Genomic DNA, 25,080 nt, shown 5'->3' with positions numbered 1-25,080 from the left:
AGCTTTACATATCGGCCTCACGGCCTTCATCAGAGCTTTAGGTATCGGCCTCACGGCCTACATCAGAGCTTTAGGTATCGGCCTCACGGCCTTCATCAGAGCTTTAGGTATCGGCCTCACGGCCTACATCAGAGCTTTAGGTATCGGCCTCACGGCCTTCATCAGAGCTTTAGGTATCGGCCTCACGGCCTTCATCAGAGCTTTAGGTATCGGCCTCACGGCCTTCATCAGAGCTTTAGGTATCGGACTCACGGCCTTCATCAGAGCTTTACATATCGGCCTCACGGCCTTCATCAGAGCTTTAGGTATCGGACTCACGGCCTACATCAGAGCTTTACATATCGGCCTCACGGCCTCCATCAGAGCTTTACATATCGGCCTCACGGCCTTCATCAGAGCTTTACATATCGGCCTCACGGCCTTCATCAGAGCTTTAGGTATCGGACTCACGGCCTACATCAGAGCTTTTGTGAGTTGAAAAAAAATGACGTTTTTTTTTTTTTTACTCAAAAAAGCTCTGATGAAGGCCGTGAGGCCGATACCTAAAGCTCTGATGAAGGCCGTGAGGCCGATACCTAAAGCTCTGATGAAGGCCGTGAGGCCGATATGTAAAGCTCTGATGAAGGCCGTGAGGCCGATACCTGAAGCTCTGATGAAGGCCGTGAGGCCGATATGTAAAGCTCTGACGAAGGCCGTGAGGCCGGTACGTAAAGCTCTGATGAAGGCCGTGAGGCCGATACGTAAAGCTCTGATGAAGGCCGTGAGGCCGATACGTAAAGCTCTGATGAAGGCCGTGAGGCCGATAAGTAAAGCTTATTAAAGATCAATGATACTATCAAGAGCAGTATGCAGGTTTCCTTTTTACTACCATCTTGTTCAGCTGTTACCATGCACCTGCTAAAAGATTGCTCACATGTGTGAGTGCCTTTTCAATTTTGAACATGGAAAATTGACAAACTATCTCTTTATATTTCTCAATATTGATCAATCAACCGATCACCTGGAAGGGGTATTTGTTCTGACAGGGTATGACTCCTCCTCCATTCTTCACGATCTCCACACACCTGACTTTCTGCAGGTCGATGGACCCCTTCTTAAACTTCTTCTGTTAACAACGAACAGAGAGACAGAAGGACAGAACACAGTAAGGTATTGGACAGGAGAGAGACAGAACACAGTAAGGTGTTGGACAGGAGAGAAACAGAACACAGTAAGGTATTGGACAGGAGAGAGACAGAACACAGTAAGGTATTGGACAGCAGAGAGACAGAAGGACAGAACACAGTAAGGTATTGGACAGCAGAGAGACAGAACACAGTAAGGTATTGGACAGGAGAGAGACAGAACACAGTAAGGTATTGGACAGCAGAGAGACAGAACACAGTAAGGTACTGGACAGGAGAGAGACAGAACACAGTAAGGTATTGGACAGGAGAGAGACAGAACACAGTAAGGTATTGGACAGCAGAGAGACAGAAGGACAGAACAGAGTAAGGTATTGGACAGGAGAGAGACAGAACACAGTAAGGTATTGGACAGGAGAGAGACAGAACACAGTAAGGTATTGGACAGGAGAGAGACAGAACACAGTAAGGTATTGGACAGGAGAGAGACAGAACACAGTAAGGTATTGGACAGCAGAGAGACAGAAGGACAGAACAGAGTAAGGTATTGGACAGGAGAGAGACAGAACACAGTAAGGTATTGGACAGGAGAGAGACAGAACACAGTAAGGTATTGGACAGGAGAGAGACAGAACACAGTAAGGTATTGGACAGGAGAGAGACAGAACACAGTAAGGTATTAGACAGGAGAGAGACAGAACACAGTAAGGTATTGGACACCAGAGAGACAGAACACAGTAAGTTATTGGACAGGAGAGAGACAGAACACAGTAAGGTATTGGACAGGAGAGAGACAGAACACAGTAAGGTATTGGACAGGAGAGAGACAGAACACAGTAAGGTATTGGACAGGAGAGAGACAGAAGGACAGAACACAGTAAGGTATTGGACAGGAGAGAGACAGAACACAGTAAGGTATTGGACAGGAGAGAGACAGAACACAGTAAGGTATTGGACAGGAGAGAGACAGAATACAGTAAGGTATGGGACAGGAGAGAGACAGAACACAGTAAGGTATTGGACAGGAGAGAGACAGAACACAGTAAGGTATTGGACAGCAGAGAGACAGAACACAGTAAGGTATTGGACAGCAGAGAGACAGAACACAGTAAGGTATTGGACAGGAGAGAGACAGAAGGACAGAACACAGTAAGGTATTGGACAGGAGAGAGACAGAACACAGTAAGGTATTGGACAGGAGAGAGACAGAACACAGTAAGGTATTGGACAGGAGAGAGACAGAATACAGTAAGGTATTGGACAGGAGAGAGACAGAACACAGTAAGGTATTGGACAGCAGAGAGACAGAAGGACAGAACACAGTAATGTATTGGACAGGAGAGAGACAGAACACAGTAAGGTATTGGACAGGAGAGAGACAGAACACAGTAAGGTATTGGACAGCAGAGAGACAGAACACAGTAAGGTATTGGACAGGAGAGAGACAGAAGGACAGTAAGGTATTGGACAGTAGAGAGACAGAAGGACAGAACACAGTAAGGTATTGGACAGGAGAGAGACAGAACACAGTAAGGTATTGGACAGGAGAGAGACAGAACACAGTAAGGTATTGGACAGCAGAGAGACAGAAGGACAGTAAGGTATTGGACAGTAGAGAGACAGAAGGACAGAACACAGTAAGGTATTGGACAGCAGAGAGACAGAAGGACAGAACACAGTAAGGTATTGGACAGCAGAGAGACAGAACACAGTAAGGTATTGGACAGCAGAGAGACAGAACACAGTAAGGTATTGGACAGGAGAGAGACAGAACACAGTAAGGTATTGGACAGGAGAGAGACAGAACACAGTAAGGTATTGGACAGGAGAGAGACAGAACACAGTAAGGTATTGGACAGGAGAGAGACAGAACACAGTAAGGTATTGGACAGGAGAGAGACAGAAGACAGTAAGGTATTGGACAGGAGAGAGACAGAAGGACAGAACACAGTAAGGTATTGGACAGGAGAGAGACAGAACACAGTAAGGTATTGTACAGCAGAGAGACAGAATACAGTAAGGTATGGGACAGGAGAGAGACAGAACACAGTAAGGTATTGGACAGGAGAGAGACAGAACACAGTAAGGTATTGGACAGCAGAGAGACAGAAGGACAGAACACAGTAAGGTACTGGACAGGAGAGAGACAGAACACAGTAAGGTATTGGACAGCAGAGAGACAGAAGGACAGAACACAGTAAGGCATTGGACAGCAGAAAGACAGAACACAGTAAGGTATGGGACAGCAAAGAGACAAAAGGACAGAACACAGTAAGGTATTGGACAGCAGAGAGACAGAACACAGTAAGGTGTTGGACAGGAGAGAGACAGAACACAGTAAGGTATTGGACAGCAGAGAGACAGAAGGACAGAACACAGTAAGGTATTGGACAGGAGAGAGACAGAACACAGTAAGGTATTGGACAGGAGAGAGACAGAACACAGTAAGGTATTGGACAGGAGAGAGACAGAACACAGTAAGGTATTGGACAGCAGAGAGACAGAACACAGTAAGGTATTGGACAGCAGGGAGACAAAACACAGTAAGGTATTGGACAGCAGAGAGACAGAACACAGTAAGGTATTGGACAGGAGAGAGACAGAACACAGTAAGGCATTGGACAGGAGAGAGACAGAACACAGTAAGGTATTGGACAGCAGAGAGACAGAAGGACAGAACACAGTAAGGTATTGGACAGCAGAGAAACAGAACACAGTAAGGTATTGGACAGCAGAGAGACAGAACACAGTAAGGTATTGGACAGGACAGAGACAGAATACAGTAAGGTATTGGACAGCAGAGAGACAGAAGGACAGAACACAGTAAGGTATGGGACAGGAGAGAGACAGAACACAGTAAGGTTTTGGACAGGAGAAAGACAGAACACAGTAAGGTGTGGACAGCAGAGAGACAGAACACAGTAAGGTATTGGACAGGAGAGAGACAGAACACAGTAAGGTATTGGACAGGAGAGAGACAGAACACAGTAAGGTATTGACAGGAGAGAGACAGAACACAGTAAGGTATTGGATAGGAGAGAGACAGAACACAGTAAGGTATTGGACAGCAGAGAGACAGAACACAGTAAGGTATTGGACAGGAGAGAGACAGACCACAGTAAGGTATTGGACAGGAGAGAGACAGAACACAGTAAGGTATTGGATAGGAGAGAGACAGAACACAGTAAGGTATTGGACAGCAGAGAGACAGAACACAGTAAGGTATTGGACAGGAGAGAGACAGAACACAGTAAGGTATTGGACAGGAGAGAGACAGAACTCAGTAAGGTATTGGACAGGAGAGAGACAGAACACAGTAAGGTATTGGACAGGAGAGAGACAGAACACAGTAAGGTATTGGACAGCAGAGAGACAGAAGGACAGAACAGAGTAAGGTATTGGACAGGAGAGAGACAGAACACAGTAAGGTATTGGACAGGAGAGAGACAGAACACAGTAAGGTATTGGACAGGAGAGAGACAGAACACAGTAAGGTATTGGACAGGAGAGAGACAGAACACAGTAAGGTATTAGACAGGAGAGAGACAGAACACAGTAAGGTATTCGACACCAGAGAGACAGAACACAGTAAGTTATTGGACAGGAGAGAGACAGAACACAGTAAGGTATTGGACAGGAGAGAGACAGAACACAGTAAGGTATTGGACAGGAGAGAGACAGAAGACAGTAAGGTATTGGACAGGAGAGAGACAGAAGGACAGAACACAGTAAGGTATTGGACAGGAGAGAGACAGAACACAGTAAGGTATTGTACAGCAGAGAGACAGAATACAGTAAGGTATGGGACAGGAGAGAGACAGAACACAGTAAGGTTTTGGACAGCAGAGAGACAGAAGGACAGAACACAGTAAGGTATTAGACAGGAGAGAGACAGAACACAGTAAGGTATTGGACAGGAGAGAGACAGAACACAGTAAGGTATTGGACAGGAGAGAGACAGAACATAGTAAGGTATTGGACAGCAGAGAGACAGAAGGACAGAACACAGTAAGGTACTGGACAGGAGAGAGACAGAAGGACAGAACACAGTAAGGTATTGGACAGCAGAAAGACAGAACACAGTAAGGTATGGGACAGCAAAGAGACAAAAGGACAGAACACAGTAAGGTATTGGACAGCAGAGAGACAGAACACAGTAAGGTGTTGGACAGGAGAGAGACAGAACACAGTAAGGTATTGGACAGCAGAGAGACAGAAGGACAGAACACAGTAAGGTATTGGACAGGAGAGAGACAGAACACAGTAAGGTATTGGACAGGAGAGAGACAGAACACAGTAAGGTATTGGACAGGAGAGAGACAGAACACAGTAAGGTATTGGACAGGAGAGAGACAGAACACAGTAAGGTATTGGACAGCAGAGAGACAGAACACAGTAAGGTATTGGACAGCAGGGAGACAAAACACAGTAAGGTATTGGACAGCAGAGAGACAGAACACAGTAAGGTATTGGACAGGAGAGAGACAGAACACAGTAAGGCATTGGACAGGAGAGAGACAGAACACAGTAAGGTATTGGACAGCAGAGAGACAGAAGGACAGAACACAGTAAGGTATTGGACAGGAGAGAGACAGAACACAGTAAGGTATTGGACAGCAGAGAAACAGAACACAGTAAGGTATTGGACAGCAGAGAGACAGAACACAGTAAGGTATTGGACAGGAGAGAGACAGAACACAGTAAGGTATTGGACAGGAGAGAGACAGAACACAGTAAGGTATTGGACAGGAGAGAGACAGAACACAGTAAGGTATTGGATAGGAGAGAGACAGAACACAGTAAGGTATTGGACAGCAGAGAGACAGAACACAGTAAGGTATTGGACAGGAGAGAGACAGACCACAGTAAGGTATTGGACAGGAGAGAGACAGAACACAGTAAGGTATTGGATAGGAGAGAGACAGAACACAGTAAGGTATTGGACAGCAGAGAGACAGAACACAGTAAGGTATTGGACAGGAGAGAGACAGAACACAGTAAGGTATTGGACAGGAGAGAGACAGAACTCAGTAAGGTATTGGACAGGAGAGAGACAGAACACAGTAAGGTATTGGACAGGAGAGAGACAGAACACAGTAAGGTATTGGACAGGAGAGAGACAGAACACAGTAAGGTATTGGACAGCAGAGAGACAGAAGGACAGAACAGAGTAAGGTATTGGACAGGAGAGAGACAGAACACAGTAAGGTATTGGACAGGAGAGAGACAGAACACAGTAAGGTATTGGACAGGAGAGAGACAGAACACAGTAAGGTATTGGACAGGAGAGAGACAGAACACAGTAAGGTATTGGACAGCAGAGAGACAGAAGGACAGAACACAGTAAGGTATTGGACAGCAGAGAGACAGAACACAGTAAGGTATTGGACAGCAGAGAGACAGAACACAGTAAGGTATTGGACAGCAGGGAGACAAAACACAGTAAGGTATTGGACAGCAGAGAGACAGAACACAGTAAGGTATTGGACAGGAGAGAGACAGAACACAGTAAGGTATTGGACAGGAGAGAGACAGAACACAGTAAGGTATTGGACAGGAGAGAGACAGAACACAGTAAGGTATTGGACAGCAGAGAGACAGAACACAGTAAGGTATTGGACAGCAGAGAGACAGAACACAGTAAGGTATTGGACAGGAGAGAGACAGAAGGACAGAACACAGTAAGGTATTGGACAGGAGAGAGACAGAACACAGTAAGGTATTGGACAGCAGAGAGACAGAACACAGTAAGGTGTTGGACAGGAGAGAGACAGAAGGACAGAACACAGTAAGGTATTGGACAGGAGAGAGACAGAACACAGTAAGGTATGGGACAGCAGAGAGACAAAAGGACAGAACACAGTAAGGTATTGGACAGGAGAGAGACAGAATACAGTAAGGTATTGGACAGGAGAGAGACAGAACACAGTAAGGTATTGGACACCAGAGAGACAGAACACAGTAAGTTATTGGACAGGAGAGAGACAGAACACAGTAAGGTATTGGACAGGAGAGAGACAGAACACAGTAAGGTATTGGACAGGAGAGAGACAGAAGACAGTAAGGTATTGGACAGGAGAGAGACAGAAGGACAGAACACAGTAAGGTATTGGACAGGAGAGAGACAGAACACAGTAAGGTATTGTACAGCAGAGAGACAGAATACAGTAAGGTATGGGACAGGAGAGAGACAGAACACAGTAAGGTTTTGGACAGCAGAGAGACAGAAGGACAGAACACAGTAAGGTATTAGACAGGAGAGAGACAGAACACAGTAAGGTATTGGACAGGAGAGAGACAGAACACAGTAAGGTATTGGACAGGAGAGAGACAGAACATAGTAAGGTATTGGACAGCAGAGAGACAGAAGGACAGAACACAGTAAGGTACTGGACAGGAGAGAGACAGAAGGACAGAACACAGTAAGGTATTGGACAGCAGAAAGACAGAACACAGTAAGGTATTGGACAGGAGAGAGACAGAACACAGTAAGGTATTGGACAGCAGAAAGACAGAACACAGTAAGGTATGGGACAGCAAAGAGACAAAAGGACAGAACACAGTAAGGTATTGGACAGCAGAGAGACAGAACACAGTAAGGTGTTGGACAGGAGAGAGACAGAACACAGTAAGGTATTGGACAGCAGAGAGACAGAAGGACAGAACACAGTAAGGTATTGGACAGGAGAGAGACAGAACACAGTAAGGTATTGGACAGGAGAGAGACAGAACACAGTAAGGTATTGGACAGGAGAGAGACAGAACACAGTAAGGTATTGGACAGGAGAGAGACAGAACACAGTAAGGTATTGGACAGCAGAGAGACAGAACACAGTAAGGTATTGGACAGCAGGGAGACAAAACACAGTAAGGTATTGGACAGCAGAGAGACAGAACACAGTAAGGTATTGGACAGGAGAGAGACAGAACACAGTAAGGCATTGGACAGGAGAGAGACAGAACACAGTAAGGTATTGGACAGCAGAGAGACAGAAGGACAGAACACAGTAAGGTATTGGACAGGAGAGAGACAGAACACAGTAAGGTATTGGACAGCAGAGAAACAGAACACAGTAAGGTATTGGACAGCAGAGAGACAGAACACAGTAAGGTATTGGACAGGAGAGAGACAGAACACAGTAAGGTATTGGACAGGAGAGAGACAGAACACAGTAAGGTATTGGACAGGAGAGAGACAGAACACAGTAAGGTATTGGATAGGAGAGAGACAGAACACAGTAAGGTATTGGACAGCAGAGAGACAGAACACAGTAAGGTATTGGACAGGAGAGAGACAGACCACAGTAAGGTATTGGACAGGAGAGAGACAGAACACAGTAAGGTATTGGATAGGAGAGAGACAGAACACAGTAAGGTATTGGACAGCAGAGAGACAGAACACAGTAAGGTATTGGACAGGAGAGAGACAGAACACAGTAAGGTATTGGACAGGAGAGAGACAGAACTCAGTAAGGTATTGGACAGGAGAGAGACAGAACACAGTAAGGTATTGGACAGGAGAGAGACAGAACACAGTAAGGTATTGGACAGGAGAGAGACAGAACACAGTAAGGTATTGGACAGCAGAGAGACAGAAGGACAGAACAGAGTAAGGTATTGGACAGGAGAGAGACAGAACACAGTAAGGTATTGGACAGGAGAGAGACAGAACACAGTAAGGTATTGGACAGGAGAGAGACAGAACACAGTAAGGTATTGGACAGGAGAGAGACAGAACACAGTAAGGTATTGGACAGCAGAGAGACAGAAGGACAGAACACAGTAAGGTATTGGACAGCAGAGAGACAGAACACAGTAAGGTATTGGACAGCAGAGAGACAGAACACAGTAAGGTATTGGACAGCAGGGAGACAAAACACAGTAAGGTATTGGACAGCAGAGAGACAGAACACAGTAAGGTATTGGACAGGAGAGAGACAGAACACAGTAAGGTATTGGACAGGAGAGAGACAGAACACAGTAAGGTATTGGACAGGAGAGAGACAGAACACAGTAAGGTATTGGACAGCAGAGAGACAGAACACAGTAAGGTATTGGACAGCAGAGAGACAGAACACAGTAAGGTATTGGACAGGAGAGAGACAGAAGGACAGAACACAGTAAGGTATTGGACAGGAGAGAGACAGAACACAGTAAGGTATTGGACAGCAGAGAGACAGAACACAGTAAGGTGTTGGACAGGAGAGAGACAGAAGGACAGAACACAGTAAGGTATTGGACAGGAGAGAGACAGAACACAGTAAGGTATGGGACAGCAGAGAGACAAAAGGACAGAACACAGTAAGGTATTGGACAGGAGAGAGACAGAATACAGTAAGGTATTGGACAGGAGAGAGACAGAACACAGTAAGGTATTGGACAGGAGAGAGACAGAACACAGTAAGGTATTGGACAGGAGAGAGACAGAATACAGTAAGGTATGGGACAGGAGAGAGACAGAACACAGTAAGGTATTGGACAGGAGAGAGACAGAACACAGTAAGGTATTGGACAGGAGAGAGACAGAACACAGTAAGGTATTGGACAGCAGAGAGACAGAAGGACAGAACACAGTAAGGTATTGGACAGGAGAGAGACAGAACACAGTAAGGTATTGGACAGGAGAGAGACAGAACACAGTAAAGTATTGGACAGGAGAGAGAAAGTACACAGTAATGTATTGGACAGGAGAGAGACAGAACACAGTAAGGTATTGGACAGGAGAGAGACAGAACACAGTAAGGTATTGGACAGGAGAGAGACAGAACACAGTAAGGTATTGGACAGGAGAGAGACAGAACACAGTAAGGTATTGGACAGGAGAGAGACAGAACACAGTAAGGTATTGGACAGCAGAGAGACAGAACACAGTAAGGTATTGGACAGTAGAGAGACAGAACACAGTAAGGTATTGGACAGCAGAGAGACAGAAGGACAGTAAGGTATTGGACAGTAGAGAGACAGAAGGACAGAACACAGTAAGGTATTGGACAGCAGAGAGACAGAACACAGTAAGGTATTGGACAGGAGAGAGACAGAACACAGTAAGGTATTGGACAGGAGAGAGACAGAATACAGTAAGGTATGGGACAGGAGAGAGACATAACACAGTAAGGTATTGGACAGGAGAGAGACAGAACACAGTAAGGTATTGGACAGGAGAGAGACAGAACACAGTAAGGTATTGGACAGCAGAGAGACAGAAGGACAGAACACAGTAAGGTATTGGACAGGAGAGAGACAGAACACAGTAAGGTATGGGACAGCAGAGAGACAAAAGGACAGAACACAGTAAGGTATTGGACAGGAGAGAGACAGAATACAGTAAGGTATTGGACAGGAGAGAGACAGAACACAGTAAGGTATTGGACAGGAGAGAGACAGAACACAGTAAGGTATTGGACAGGAGAGAGACAGAATACAGTAAGGTATGGGACAGGAGAGAAACAGAACACAGTAAGGTATTGGACAGGAGAGAGACAGAACACAGTAAGGTATTGGACAGGAGAGAGACAGAACACAGTAAGGTATTGGACAGCAGAGAGACAGAAGGACAGAACACAGTAAGGTATTGGACAGGAGAGAGACAGAACACAGTAAGGTATTGGACAGGAGAGAGACAGAACACAGTAAAGTATTGGACAGGAGAGAGAAAGTACACAGTAATGTATTGGACAGGAGAGAGACAGAACACAGTAAGGTATTGGACAGGAGAGAGACAGAACACAGTAAGGTATTGGACAGGAGAGAGACAGAACACAGTAAGGTATTGGACAGGAGAGAGACAGAACACAGTAAGGTATTGGACAGGAGAGAGACAGAACACAGTAAGGTATTGGACAGCAGAGAGACAGAACACAGTAAGGTATTGGACAGGAGAGAGACAGAACACAGTAAGGTATTGGACAGCAGAGAGACAGAAGGACAGTAAGGTATTGGACAGTAGAGAGACAGAAGGACAGAACACAGTAAGGTATTGGACAGCAGAGAGACAGAACACAGTAAGGTATTGGACAGGAGAGAGACAGAACACAGTAAGGTATTGGACAGGAGAGAGACAGAATACAGTAAGGTATGGGACAGGAGAGAGACATAACACAGTAAGGTATTGGACAGGAGAGAGACAGAACACAGTAAGGTATTGGACAGGAGAGAGACAGAACACAGTAAGGTATTGGACAGGAGAGAGACAGAATACAGTAAGGTATGGGACAGGAGAGAGACAGAACACAGTAAGGTATTGGACAGGAGAGAGACAGAACACAGTAAGGTATTGGACAGGAGAGAGACAGAATACAGTAAGGTATGGGACAGGAGAGAGACAGAACACAGTAAGGTATTGGACAGGAGAGAGACAGAACACAGTAAGGTATTGGACAGGAGAGAGACAGAACACAGTAAGGTATTGGACAGCAGAGAGACAGAAGGACAGAACACAGTAAGGTATTGGACAGGAGAGAGACAGAACACAGTAAGGTATTGGACAGGAGAGAGACAGAACACAGTAAAGTATTGGACAGGAGAGAGACAGAACACAGTAATGTATTGGACAGGAGAGAGACAGAACACAGTAAGGTATTGGACAGGAGAGAGACAGAACACAGTAAGGTATTGGACAGGAGAGAGACAGAACACAGTAAGGTATTGGACAGGAGAGAGACAGAACACAGTAAGGTATTGGACAGGAGAGAGACAGAACACAGTAAGGTATTGGACAGCAGAGAGACAGAACACAGTAAGGTATTGGACAGTAGAGAGACAGAACACAGTAAGGTATTGGACAGCAGAGAGACAGAACACAGTAAGGTTTTGGACAGGAGAGAGACAGAACACAGTAAGGTATTGGACAGCAGAGAGACAGAACACAGTAAGGTATTGGACAGGAGAGAGACAGAACACAGTAAGGTATTGGACAGCAGAGAGACAGAACACTGTAAGGTATTGGACAGGAGAGAGACAGAACACAGTAAGGTATTGGACAGGAGAGAGACAGAACACAGTAAGGTATTGGACAGCAGAGAGAAAGAACACAGTAAGGTACTGGACAGGAGAGAGACAGAATACAGTAAGGTAATGGACAGGAGAGAGACAGAACACAGTAAGGTATTGAACAGCAGAGAGACAGAAGGACAGAACACAGTAAGGTATTGGACAGGAGAGAGACAGAACACAGTAAGGTATTGGACAGCAGAGAGACAGAACACAGTAAGGTACTGGACAGGAGAGAGACAGAACACAGTAAGGTATTGGACAGGAGAGAGACAGAACACAGTAAGGTATTGAACAGCAGAGAGACAGAAGGACAGAACACAGTAAGGTATTGGACAGGAGAGAGACAGAACACAGTAAGGTATTGGACAGCAGAGAGACAGAACACAGTAAGGTACTGGACAGGAGAGAGACAGAATACAGTAAGGTAATGGACAGGAGAGAGACAGAACACAGTAAGGTATTGGACAGCAGAAAGACAGAACACAGTAAGGTACTGGACAGCAGAGAGACAGAAGGACAGAACACAGTAAGGTATTGGACAGGAGAGAGACAGAACACAGTAAGGTATTGGACAGGAGAGAGACAGAACACAGTAAGGTATTGGACAGGAGAGAGACATAACACAGTAAGGTATTGGACAGCAGAGAGACAGAACACAGTAAGGTATTGGACAGGAGAGAGACAGAACACAGTAAGGTATGGGACAGGAGAGAGACAGAACACAGTAAGGTATTGGACAGGAGAGAGACAGAACACAGTAAGGTATTGGACAGGAGAGAGACAGAATACAGTAAGGTATGGGACAGGAGAGAGACAGAACACAGTAAGGTATTGGACAGGAGAGAGACAGAACACAGTAAGGTATTGGACAGGAGAGAGACAGAACACAGTAAGGTATTGGACAGCAGAGAGACAGAAGGACAGAACACAGTAAGGTATGGGACAGGAGAGAGACAGAACACAGTAAGGTATTGGACAGGAGAGAGACAGAACACAGTAAAGTATTGGACAGGAGAGAGACAGAACACAGTAATGTATTGGACAGGAGAGAGACAGAACACAGTAAGGTATTGGACAGGAGAGAGACAGAACACAGTAAGGTATTGGACAGGAGAGAGACAGAACACAGTAAGGTATTGGACAGGAGAGAGACAGAACACAGTAAGGTATTGGACAGGAGAGAGACAGAACACAGTAAGGTATTGGACAGCAGAGAGACAGAACACAGTAAGGTATTGGACAGTAGAGAGACAGAACACAGTAAGGTATTGGACAGCAGAGAGACAGAACACAGTAAGGTTTTGGACAGGAGAGAGACAGAACACAGTAAGGTATTGGACAGCAGAGAGACAGAACACAGTAAGGTATTGGACAGGAGAGAGACAGAACACAGTAAGGTATTGGACAGCAGAGAGACAGAACACTGTAAGGTATTGGACAGGAGAGAGACAGAACACAGTAAGGTATTGGACAGGAGAGAGACAGAACACAGTAAGGTATTGGACAGCAGAGAGACAGAACACAGTAAGGTACTGGACAGGAGAGAGACAGAATACAGTAAGGTAATGGACAGGAGAGAGACAGAACACAGTAAGGTATTGAACAGCAGAGAGACAGAAGGACAGAACACAGTAAGGTATTGGACAGGAGAGAGACAGAACACAGTAAGGTATTGGACAGCAGAGAGACAGAACACAGTAAGGTATTGGACAGGAGAGAGACAGAACACAGTAAGGTACTGGACAGGAGAGAGACAGAACACAGTAAGGTATTGAACAGCAGAGAGACAGAAGGACAGAACACAGTAAGGTATTGGACAGGAGAGAGACAGAACACAGTAAGGTATTGGACAGCAGAGAGACAGAACACAGTAAGGTACTGGACAGGAGAGAGACAGAACACAGTAAGGTATTGGACAGGAGAGAGACAGAACACAGTAAGGTATTGGACAGCAGAAAGACAGAACACAGTAAGGTACTGGACAGCAGAGAGACAGAAGGACAGAACACAGTAAGGTATTGGACAGGAGAGAGACAGAACACAGTAAGGTATTGGACAGGAGAGAGACAGAACACAGTAAGGTATTGGACAGGAGAGAGACATAACACAGTAAGGTATTGGACAGCAGAGAGACAGAACACAGTAAGGTATTGGACAGGAGAGAGACAGAACACAGTAAGGTATTGGACAGCAGAGAGACAGAAGGACAGAAAACAGAAAGGTATTGGACAGGAGAGAGACAGAACACAGTAAGGTATGGGACAGGAGGGAGACAGAACACAGTAAGGTATTGGACAGCAGAGAGACAGAACACAGTAAGGTATTGGACAGCAGAGAGACAGAACACAGTAAGGAATTGGACAGGAGAGAGACAGAACACAGTAAGGTATTGGACAGCAGAGAGACAGAACACAGTAAGGTATTGGACAGCAGAGAGACAGGACAGAACACAGTAAGGTATTGGACAGGAGAGAGACAGAACACAGTAAGGTATTGGACAGGAGAGAGACAGAACACAGTAAGGTATGGGACAGGAGAGAGACAGAACACAGTAAGGTATTGGACAGCAGAGAGACAGAACACAGTAAGGTATTGGACAGCAGAGAGACAGAACACAGTAAGGAATTGGACAGGAGAGAGACAGAACACAGTAAGGTATTGGACAGCAGAGAGACAGAAGGACAGAACACAGTAAGGTATTGGACAGGAGAGAGACAGAACACAGTAAGGTATTGGACAGGAGAGAGACAGAACACAGTAAGGTATTGGACAGGAGAGAGACAGAACACAGTAAGGTATTGGACGGGAGAGAGACAGAACACAGTAAGGTATTGGACAGCAGAGAGACAGAAGGACAGAACACAGTAAGGTATTGGACAGGAGAGAGACAGAACACAGTAAGGTATTGGACGGGAGAGAGACAGAACACAGTAAGGTATTGGACAGCAGAGAGACAGAAGGACAGAACACAGTAAGGTATTGGACAGCAGAGAGACAGAACACAGTAAGGTATTGGACAGGAGAGAGACAGAACACAGTAAGGTATTGGACAGGAGAGAGACAGAACACAGTAAGGTATTGGACAGGAGAGAGACAGAACACAGTAAGGTATTGGACAGCAGAGAGACAGAACACAGTAAGGTATTGGACAGGAGAGAGACAGAAGGACAGAACACAGTAAGGTATTGGACAGCAGAGAGACAGAACACAGTAAGGTATTGGACAGGAGAGAGACAGAAGGACAGAACACAGTAAGGTATTGGACAGCAGAGAGACAGAACACAGTAAGGTATTGGACAGGAGAGAGACAGAACACAGTAAGGTATTGGACAGGAGAGAGACAGAATACAGTAAGGTATTGGACAGGAGAGAGACAGAACACAGTAAGGTATTGGACAGCAGAGAGACAGAACACAGTAAGGTATTGGACAGGAGAGAGACAGAAGGACAGAACACAGTAAGGTATTGGACAGCAGAGAGACAGAACACAGTAAGGTATTGGACAGGAGAGAGACAGAACACAGTAAGGTATTGGACAGGAGAGAGACAGAATACAGTAAGTTATTGGACAGGAGAGAGACAGAACACAGTAAGGTATTGGACAGCAGAGAGACAGAAGGACAGAACACAGTAAGGTATTGGACAGGAGAGAGACAGAACACAGTAAGGTATTGGACAGCAGAGAGACAGAACACAGTAAGGTGTTGGACAGGAGAGAGACAGAATACAGTAAGGTGTTGGACAGGAGAGAAACAGAACACAGTAAGGTATTGGACAGGAGAGAGACAGAACACAGTAAGGTATTGGACAGGAGAGAGACAGAACACAGTAAGGTATTGGACAGCAGAGAGACAGAACACAGTAAGGTATTGGACAGGAGAGAGACAGAACACAGTAAGGTATTGGACAGGAAAGAGACAGAACACAGTAAGGTATTGGACAGCAGAGAGACAGAACACAGTAAGGTATTGGACGGGAGAGAGACAGAACACAGTAAGGTATTGGACGGGAGAGAGACAGAACACAGTAAGGTATTGGACAGGAGAGAGACAGAACACAGTAAGGTATTGGACAGGAGAGAGACAGAATACAGTAAGGTATGGGACAGGAGAGAGACAGAACACAGTAAGGTATTGGACAGCAGAGAGACAGAACACAGTAAGGTATTGGACGGGAGAGAGACAGAACACAGTAAGGTATTGGACGGGAGAGAGACAGAACACAGTAAGGTATTGGACAGGAGAGAGACAGAACACAGTAAGGTATTGGACAGCAGAGAGACAGAACACAGTAAGGTATTGGACAGGAGAGAGACAGAACACAGTAAGGTATTGGACAGGAGAGAGACAGAACACAGTAAGGTATTGGACAGCAGAGAGACAGAAGGACAGAACAGAGTAAGGTATTGGACAGGAGAGAGACAGAACACAGTAAGGTATTGGACAGCAGAGAGACAGAAGAACAGAACACAGTAAGGTATTGTACAGGAGAGAGACAGAACACAGTAAGGTATTGGACGGGAGAGAGACAGAACACAGTAAGGTATTGGACAGCAGAGAGACAGAACACAGTAAGGTATTGGACAGGAGAGAGACAGAACACAGTAAGGTATTGGACAGGAGAGAGACAGAACACAGTAAGGTATTGGACAGCAGAGAGACCGAAGGACAGAACACAGTAAGGTATTGGACAGCAGAGAGACAGAACACAGTAAGGTATTGGACAGGAGAGAGACAGAACACAGTAAGGTATTGGACAGGAGAGAGACAGAAAACAGTAAGGTATTGGACAGGAGAGAGACAGAACACAGTAAGGTATTGGACAGCAGAGAGACAGAAGGACAGAACACAGTAAGGTATTGGACAGGAGAGAGACAGAACACAGTAAGGTATTGGACAGGAGAGAGACAGAACACAGTAAGGTATTGGACAGGAGAGAGACAGAACACAGTAAGGTATTGGACAGCAGAGAGACAGAACACAGTAAGGTATTGGACAGGAGAGAGACAGAACACAGTAAGGTATTGGACAGGAGAGAGACAGAACACAGTAAGGTATTGGACAGCAGAGAGACAGAAGGACAGAACACAGTAAGGTATTGGACAGCAGAGAGACAGAACACAGTAAGGTATTGGACAGGAGAGAGACAGAACACAGTAAGGTATTGGACAGGAGAGAGACAGAACACAGTAAGGTATTGGACAGCAGAGAGACAGAACACAGTAAGGTATTGGACAGGAGAGAGACAGAACACAGTAAGGTATTGGACAGGACAGAGACAGAACACAGTAAGGTATTGGACAGGAGAGAGACAGAAGGACAGAACACAGTAAGGTATTGGACAGCAGAGAGACAGAACACAGTAAGGTATTGGACAGCAGAGAGACAAAAGGACAGAACACAGTAAGGTATTGGACAGGAGAGAGACAGAACACAGTAAGGTATTGGACAGGAGAGAGACAGAACACAGTAAGGTATTGGACAGCAGAGAGACAGAACACAGTAAGGTATTGGACAGGAGAGAGACAGAACACAGTAAGGTATTGGACAGGAGAGAGACAGAACACAGTAAGGTATTGGACACCAGAGAGACAGAAGGACAGAACACAGTAAGGTATTGGACAGCAGAGAGACAGAACACAGTAAGGTATTGGACAGGAGAGAGACAAAAGGACAGAACACAGTAAGGTATTGGACAGGAGAGAGACAGAACACAGTAAGGTATTGGACAGGAGAGAGACAGAACACAGTAAGGTATTGGACAGAAGAGAGACATAACACAGTAAGGTATTGGACAGGAGAGAGACATCAGAGTTTGTTTATAGCCTCAGCTGTCAATATTCACACTAGTACTATTAGTTGGACTAACAGCACGTGGTAGAGTTACAAGATTGACTAACGGTACATGATATAGTTACTAGAGTTACTATACATAAAGGATATAGGACCAGTCTGATTAGAGAGATAAAGTATATAGGACCAGTCTGATAGGAGAGATAAAGGATATAGAACCAGTCTGATAGGAGATAAAGGATATAGGACCAGTCTGATAGGAGAGATAAAGGATATAGGACCAGTCTGATAGGAGAGATAAAGGATATAGAACCAGTCTGATAGGAGATAAAGGATATAGGACCAGTCTGATAGGAGAGATAAAGGATATAGGACCAGTCTGATAGGAGATAAAGGATATAGGACCAGTCTGATAGGAGAGATAAAGGATATAGGACCAGTCTGATAGGAGAGATAAAGGATATAGGACCAGTCTGATAGAGAGATAAAGGATATAGGACCAGTCTGATAGGAGAGATAAAGGATATAGGACCAGTCTGATAGGAGAGATAAAGGATTTAGGACCAGTCTGATAGGAGAGATAAAGGATTTAGGACCAGTCTGATAGGCGAGATAAAGGACCAGTCTGATCGGAGAGATAAAGGACATAGGACCAGTCTGATAGGAGATAAAGGACATAGGACCAGTCTGATAGGAGAGATAAAGGACCAGTCTGATCGGAGAGATAAAGGACATAGGACCAGTCTGATAGGAGAGATAAAGGACATAGGACCAGTCTGATAGGAGATAAAGGATATAGGACCAGTCTGATAGGAGAGATATAGGACCAGTCTGATAGGAGAGATAAAGGATTTAGGACCAGTCTGATAGGAGAGATAAAGGACATAGGACCAGTCTGATAGGAGATAAAGGATATAGGACCAGTCTGATAGGAGAGATAAAGGATCAGTCTTATAGGAGAGATAAAGGATATAGGACCAGTCTGATAGAGAGATAAAGGATATAGGACCAGTCTGATAGGAGAGATAAAGGATATAGGACCAGTCTAATAGGAGAGATAAAGGATATAGGACCAGTCTGATAGAGAGATAAAGGATATAGGACCAGTCTGATAGGAGAGGTAAAGGATATAGGACCAGTCTGATAATAGAGATAAAGGATATAGGACCAGTCTGATAGGAGAGATAAAGGATATAGGATCAGTCTGATAGAGAGATAAAGGATATAGGACCAGTCTGATAGGAGAGATAAAGGATATAGGACCAGTCTGATAGGAGAGATAAAGGATATAGGACCAGTCTGATAGGAGAGATAAAGGATATAGGACCAGTCTGATAGGAGAGATAAAGGATATAGGCCCAGTCTGATAGGAGAGATAAAGGATATAGGACCAGTCTGATAGGAGAGATAAAGGATATAGGACCAGTCTGATAGGAGAGATAAAGGATATAGGACCAGTCTGATAGGAGAGATAAAGGATATAGGACCAGTCTGATAGGAGAGATAAAGGATATAGGACCAGTCTGATAGGAGAGATAAAGGATATAGGACCAGTCTGATAGGAGAGATAAAGGATTTAGGACCAGTCTGATAGGAGAGATAAAGGATATAGGACCAGTCCGTACACAACGATGCCTCCATCGTACAGGGAACGGTGTGTGTCTGCTCTTCTCACCTCTGCTCTGAACTCATAATACGTGAGCTTTGTCTTGGTGAGAACAAACAATCTCTCCTTGTAGTTCAGCGGCGACGTTATCCTCTTCTGCTGAGACCGCTTGATCAGGGTCTCCTCCAATAGCGGGTCAGCACTCATCTCGGCCCCGCCCACTCCCTCCACCATGCCATCTAAATACTGACTGGACCCACCCGGACTGGAGAGGAGAGGAAGGGGAGAGGAGAGAGAGAGGTAGAGGAGAGGAGAGGAGAGGAGAGGAGAGGAGAGGAGAGGAGAGGAGAGGAGAGGAGAGGGAGAGGAGAGGAGAGGAGAGGAGAGGAGAGGAGAGGAGAGGAGAGGAGAGGAGAGGAGAGGAGAGGAGAGGAGAGGAGAGGAGAGGAGAGGAGGGAGAGGAGAGGGAGAGGAGAGGAGAGGAGAGGAGAGGAGAGGAGAGGAGAGGAGAGGAGAGGAGAGGAGAGGAGAGGAGAGGGAGAGGGAGAGGAGAGAATAGAAGCATGTTATCAATGTGTCTCCATGTGGGTTACTACAGTATATGAAGGTGTGTTATCTGAATGAAAACAACCCCAGGTACTTTGCCCCTTGGTAGGCTGTGATATCAGCTAAAAAGTAATCCGATATAGTGGTGCATTCAGCAGAAACTCTCTCTTTCACAAGATAAATAAATCCTTTAATATCCTTTATAGATCATATACAGTACCAGTCAAAAGGTTGGGCACACCTACTCATTCAAGGGTTTTTACACAATTTTTACTATTTTCAAACCAGATGGGATGGCGTATCGCTGCAGAATGCTGTGGTAGCCATGCTGGTTAAGTGTGTCTTGAATTCTAAATAAATCACAGACGGTGTCACCTGCAAAGCACCATCACACCTCCTCCTCCATGCTTCACGGTGGGAACCACACATGCAGAGATCATCCGTTCAGCTACTCTACGTCTCATAAAGACAAGGCGGTTGGAACCAAAAATATCACATTTTGACTAATCAGACCAAAGTTCAGATTTCCACCGGTCTAATGTCCATTGCTCGTGTTACTTGGCCCAAGCAAGTCTCTTCTTCTTATTGGTGTCCTTTAGTAGTGGTTTCTTTGCAGAAATTTGACCATGAAGGCCTGATTCTCGCAGTCTCCTCTGAACAGTTGATGTTGAGATGTGTCTGTTACTTGAACTCTGTGAAGCAATTTATTTGGGCTGCAATCTGAGGCTGGTAACTCTAATGAACTTATCCTCTGCAGCAGAGGTAACTCTGGGTCTTCCTTTCATGAGAGCCAGTTTCATCATAGCGCTTGATGGTTTTTGCATCTGTACTTGAAGAAACTTTCAAAGTTATTGAAGTGTTCCGTATTGACTGACCTTCATGTCTTAAAGTAATGATGGACTGTTGTTTCTCTTTGCTTATTTGAGCTGTTCTCGCCATAATATGGACTTGATCTTTTACCAAATAGGGCTATCTTCTGTATGCCACCCCTACCTTGTCACAACACAACTGATTGGCTCAAATGCATTTAGAAGGAAAGACGTAACCACAAATTAACAAGGCACACCTGCTAATTGAAATGCATTCCAGGTGACTACCTCATGAAGCTGGTTGAGAGAATGCCAAAAGTGTGCAACGCAAAGGGCGGCTACTTTGAAGAATCTAAAATCTATTTGGATTTGTTTAACACTTTTGGTGTTACTACATGATTCGGGTCTTCACTATTTTTCTACTACGTAGAAAATAGTAACAATAAACAAAAACCCTGGAATGAGTAGGTGTGTCCAAACTTTCGACTGGTACTGTGTGTGTATATACAGGGGGCAGATTGGAGAGAAAAAACATATTACTTCTGAATCGTCCTCTGAAATAACGGACATTCTGAGGTAATAAGTACATAAGCAACGTTCTCTAGTAATGCCAGTCCCGGTGTGAATGGGACTATAGCTTTAATAACAAATCCTGCTGAATTAAACATTTCTTACAGCCAAATGATACACCAAAATGTAGGCAAAATGTGGACTTGGGAACAGGAGTGGAGAAATATGATTGATTTATTTCTGTATCTTAAGAGAATGCAATGCTCAGTTAGATACAATCTGTAGAGGTGCTGTCTTCATCATAAAATCATCATAAAATCAGATAGTATTTCAACCAGTTCGATTCCCGAACTGAAATATTTTGAGAAACACGTTAAAGCTGTGAAAACGACCTCTTTTTCCTTCCAACCGGTCAAACTATCGTCATTTGGACATTTTTTGATCAGAACACCTTTCCAGTTCGTTTTGTTCTTTTTTGTTGTTGTTGCTTTATTGTATTTTCTCCCCGGTCCCTAAACGTTTTTGATTGTATTTTCTCCCCGGTCCCTAAACGTTTTTGATTGTATTTTCTCCCCGGTCCCTAAACGTTTTTGCTCCGTGAAAGATGACAGGAAGAAAAAAAAATTCACAGATGTCAACTAGATAGAATGAATGCTTCAATTTAATCTATTACATCATTCTGTTGAGCAAAGGTTAAGCATGGTGTGTGCAACGCCAGGGTTGTGGGTTCGATTCCCACGGGGGGGGGCCAGAACCAAAAAATTATAAAAAATAAAATTGTATGAAATGTATGCATTCACTACTGTAAGTCGCTCTGGATAAGAGCGTCTGCTAAATGACTAAAATGTAAATGTCTTCTAGGGTAAAATATAAACAGAAGGGAAGCTGCATATAACTAATTATAGACAAGTTGACTAACAAATAGCCTAACAAAGCGTCGCAAATTATAAAGCAGAAATATATCTATAATCAGGCAAAACTAAATCCTGCACCACCTGTCTAAAAAAATAATAATCGTTATGCAGTCTTTAATTGTAGCCTATAGCGCAATATCTATATTTGCGGTTTAGTGTTTGGTGCGGTCCACTGTATCACATAGTCGGGCAGGTGAGTTATTACCAGGTGAGTTATTACCAGGTGAGTTACTACCAGGTGAGTTATTACCAGGTGAGTTACTACCAGGTGAGTTATTACCAGGTGAGTTACTACCAGGTGAGTTATTACCAGGTGAGTTACTACCAGGTGAGTTATTACCAGGTGAGGTATTACCAGGTGAGTTACTACCAGGTGAGTTACTACCAGGTGAGTTATTACCAGGTGAGTTATTAGCAGGTGAGTTATTACCAGGTGAGTTATTACCAGGTGAGTTACTACCAGGTGAGTTATTACCAGGTGAGGTATTACCAGGTGAGTTATTACCAGGTGAGTTACTACCAGGTGAGTTATTACCAGGTGAGTTATTACCAGGTGAGTTACTACCAGGTGAGTTACTACCAGGTGAGGTATTACCAGGTGAGTTACTACCAGGTGAGTTATTAGCAGGTGAGTTATTAGCAGGTGAGTTATTAGCAGGTGAGTTATTACCAGGTGAGTTACTACCAGGTGAGTTATTACAAGGTGAGTTACTACCAGGTGAGTTATTACCAGGTGAGTTATTACCAGGTGAGTTACTACCAGGTGAGTTACTACCAGGTGAGGTATTACCAGGTGAGTTACAACCAGGTGAGTTATTACCAGGTGAGTTATTACCAGGTGAGTTATTAGCAGGTGAGTTATTACCAGGTGAGTTATTAGCAGGTGAGTTATTACCAGGTGAGTTATTAGCAGGTGAGTTATTACCAGGTGAGTTATTAGCAGGTGAGTTATTACCAGGTGAGTTATTAGCAGGTGAGTATTTACCAGGTGAGTTATTACCAGGTGAGTTATTACCAGGTGAGTTATTAGCAGGTGAGTTATTACCAGGTGAGTTATTAGCAGGTGAGTTATTAGCAGGTGAGTTATTACCAGGTGAGTTATTACCAGGTGAGTTATTAGCAGGTGAGTTATTAGCAGGTGAGTTATTACCAGGTGAGTTATTACCAGGTGAGTTACTACCAGGTGAGTTATTAGCAGGTGAGTTATTACCAGGTGAGTTATTACCAGGTGAGTTACTACCAGGTGAGTTATTAGCAGGTGAGTTACTACCAGGTGAGTTATTAGCAGGTGAGTTATTAGCAGGTGAGTTATTACCAGGTGAGTTACTACCAGGTGAGTTATTACCAGGTGAGTTATTACCAGGTGCTTGCACTAGTAATCAACGAACCACACCTGCCAAGGTGGCGAATTCTCTAATTGACGTCATAGAGCTAGATAGAGGACTCCTCTTTGTATCTGTGCCATTATAGCGTCTCGTGACAGCCTCGACAGCGATTACCATTCTGTCTCCATTTTAGAGTAGACCGATTGCTCTAAACTCATTGGAATACCCACCCAGTTGACTATTTCTTGTAAAAATGGTGATCGTCCTCAAATGGTAATGTAGACTAAAATAAGTTATATCCGTGATGAGCACTCTATCTATCTCTATGATGGAATATTACATAGATCTCCACAGGATACTTCGTTCCATTTACATTTTAGTCATTTTAGCAGACGCTCTTATCCAGAGCGACTTACAGTAGTGAATGCATACGTTTCATTTTATACATTTCTTTTGTTGTCCTGGCCCCCCGTGGGCCCCCTTTAGACAGACAGGTAGCCTACTTAAAACACACACACGTGCCTTATTTAATAACCCTGGGCCGGTAGCCTACATATCTCTTCCGCTCAACTCGGACAAAACATCACTGCTCTGTTATGTCGACAGCTCGTTTGGTCCCGTGTGTCTCAGTTGGTAGAGCAATGGTGTTTGCAACACCAGGGTTGTGGGTTCGATTTCCACGGGGGACCATTATGGGGGGGGGAAAAAAAATGTATGAAATGTATGTATTCACTACTGTAAGTCGCTCTGGATAAGAGCGTTTGCTAAATGACTAAAATGTAAAAAATGTTTGCTGTAATGAGAGAAAGTAGGCAGTAGCTACACCTGAAACATCTGTATAAAATGCCAATTTAAAGTTCAATCCTTCATATCCATAAAGGATTATTATTATATATTTCCAATATCATAAAGGTTCCTTACCTTTTCTTTCCCTTGAATGAAATATATACGAGCTTCGCTACTCTTCTGATTTTACTGACTGTCACATTGTCACCAGCAGAACCAGGAAGTGACTGGTTGACTGACAGACAGAGCTGCCGCTGCTTGGATGGGGTGCAAAAATAAGGAAGTAACCTACAGTAGTGAGGACTATATATATATATATTGTGCCCTTGGAATGAGATGTTCCAAAAGCGAGGTTCATACAAAAATGGTTTTGGTCGTAATTGGTGTGGAAGAATTTGACTGGCCTGCACAGAGCCCTGTCCTCAACCCCCATCGAACACATTTAGGATAAATTGAATGGAAGCAAGTCCCCCTGCAGCAATGTTCCAACATCTAGTGGAAAGCCTTCCCAGAAGAGAGGAGGCTGTTATAGCAGCAATGTTCCAACATCTAGTGGAAAGCCTTCCCAGAAGAGAGGAGGCTGTTATAGCAGCAAATGGGGGGACCAACTCCATATTAATACCCATGATTTTGGTCATATATATATATATATATATACATACAAAAATATATATAC

At 44.4% G+C, this 25,080-nt stretch overlaps 1 protein-coding gene across 3 annotated transcripts in view; it reads right to left on the bottom strand.

Moving 5' to 3' along the window:
* The window catches only part of LOC106591515 (tyrosine-protein kinase Tec-like), a 93,978-nt gene extending 69,338 nt beyond the window's left edge, over positions 1–24,640 (bottom strand). For all 3 annotated transcript variants that reach the window (XR_014392853.1, XR_014392852.1, XM_082977313.1), the window contains exons 1-3: positions 24,540–24,640; positions 19,584–19,779; positions 1,001–1,105 (exon numbers count right to left, since the gene is read on the bottom strand). Coding sequence is in view for 1 of the 3 variants with exons in the window: in XM_082977313.1 (XP_082833439.1) it covers positions 1,001–1,105; positions 19,584–19,748 (270 nt within the window). In the remaining 2 variants the exon portion in view is untranslated. The remainder of the gene's footprint in view (positions 1–1,000; positions 1,106–19,583; positions 19,780–24,539) is intronic.
* Between the last annotated feature and the right edge of the window lie 440 nt (positions 24,641–25,080).

This window comes from Salmo salar, chromosome 07 (assembly GCF_965601325.2).
Source record: "Salmo salar chromosome 07, fSalSal1, whole genome shotgun sequence".
Lineage (NCBI taxonomy): Eukaryota > Metazoa > Chordata > Actinopteri > Salmoniformes > Salmonidae > Salmo > Salmo salar.
The sequence above is the reverse complement of the archived record's forward strand: the minus strand, read 5'-3'. Positions and strand labels throughout refer to the sequence as shown.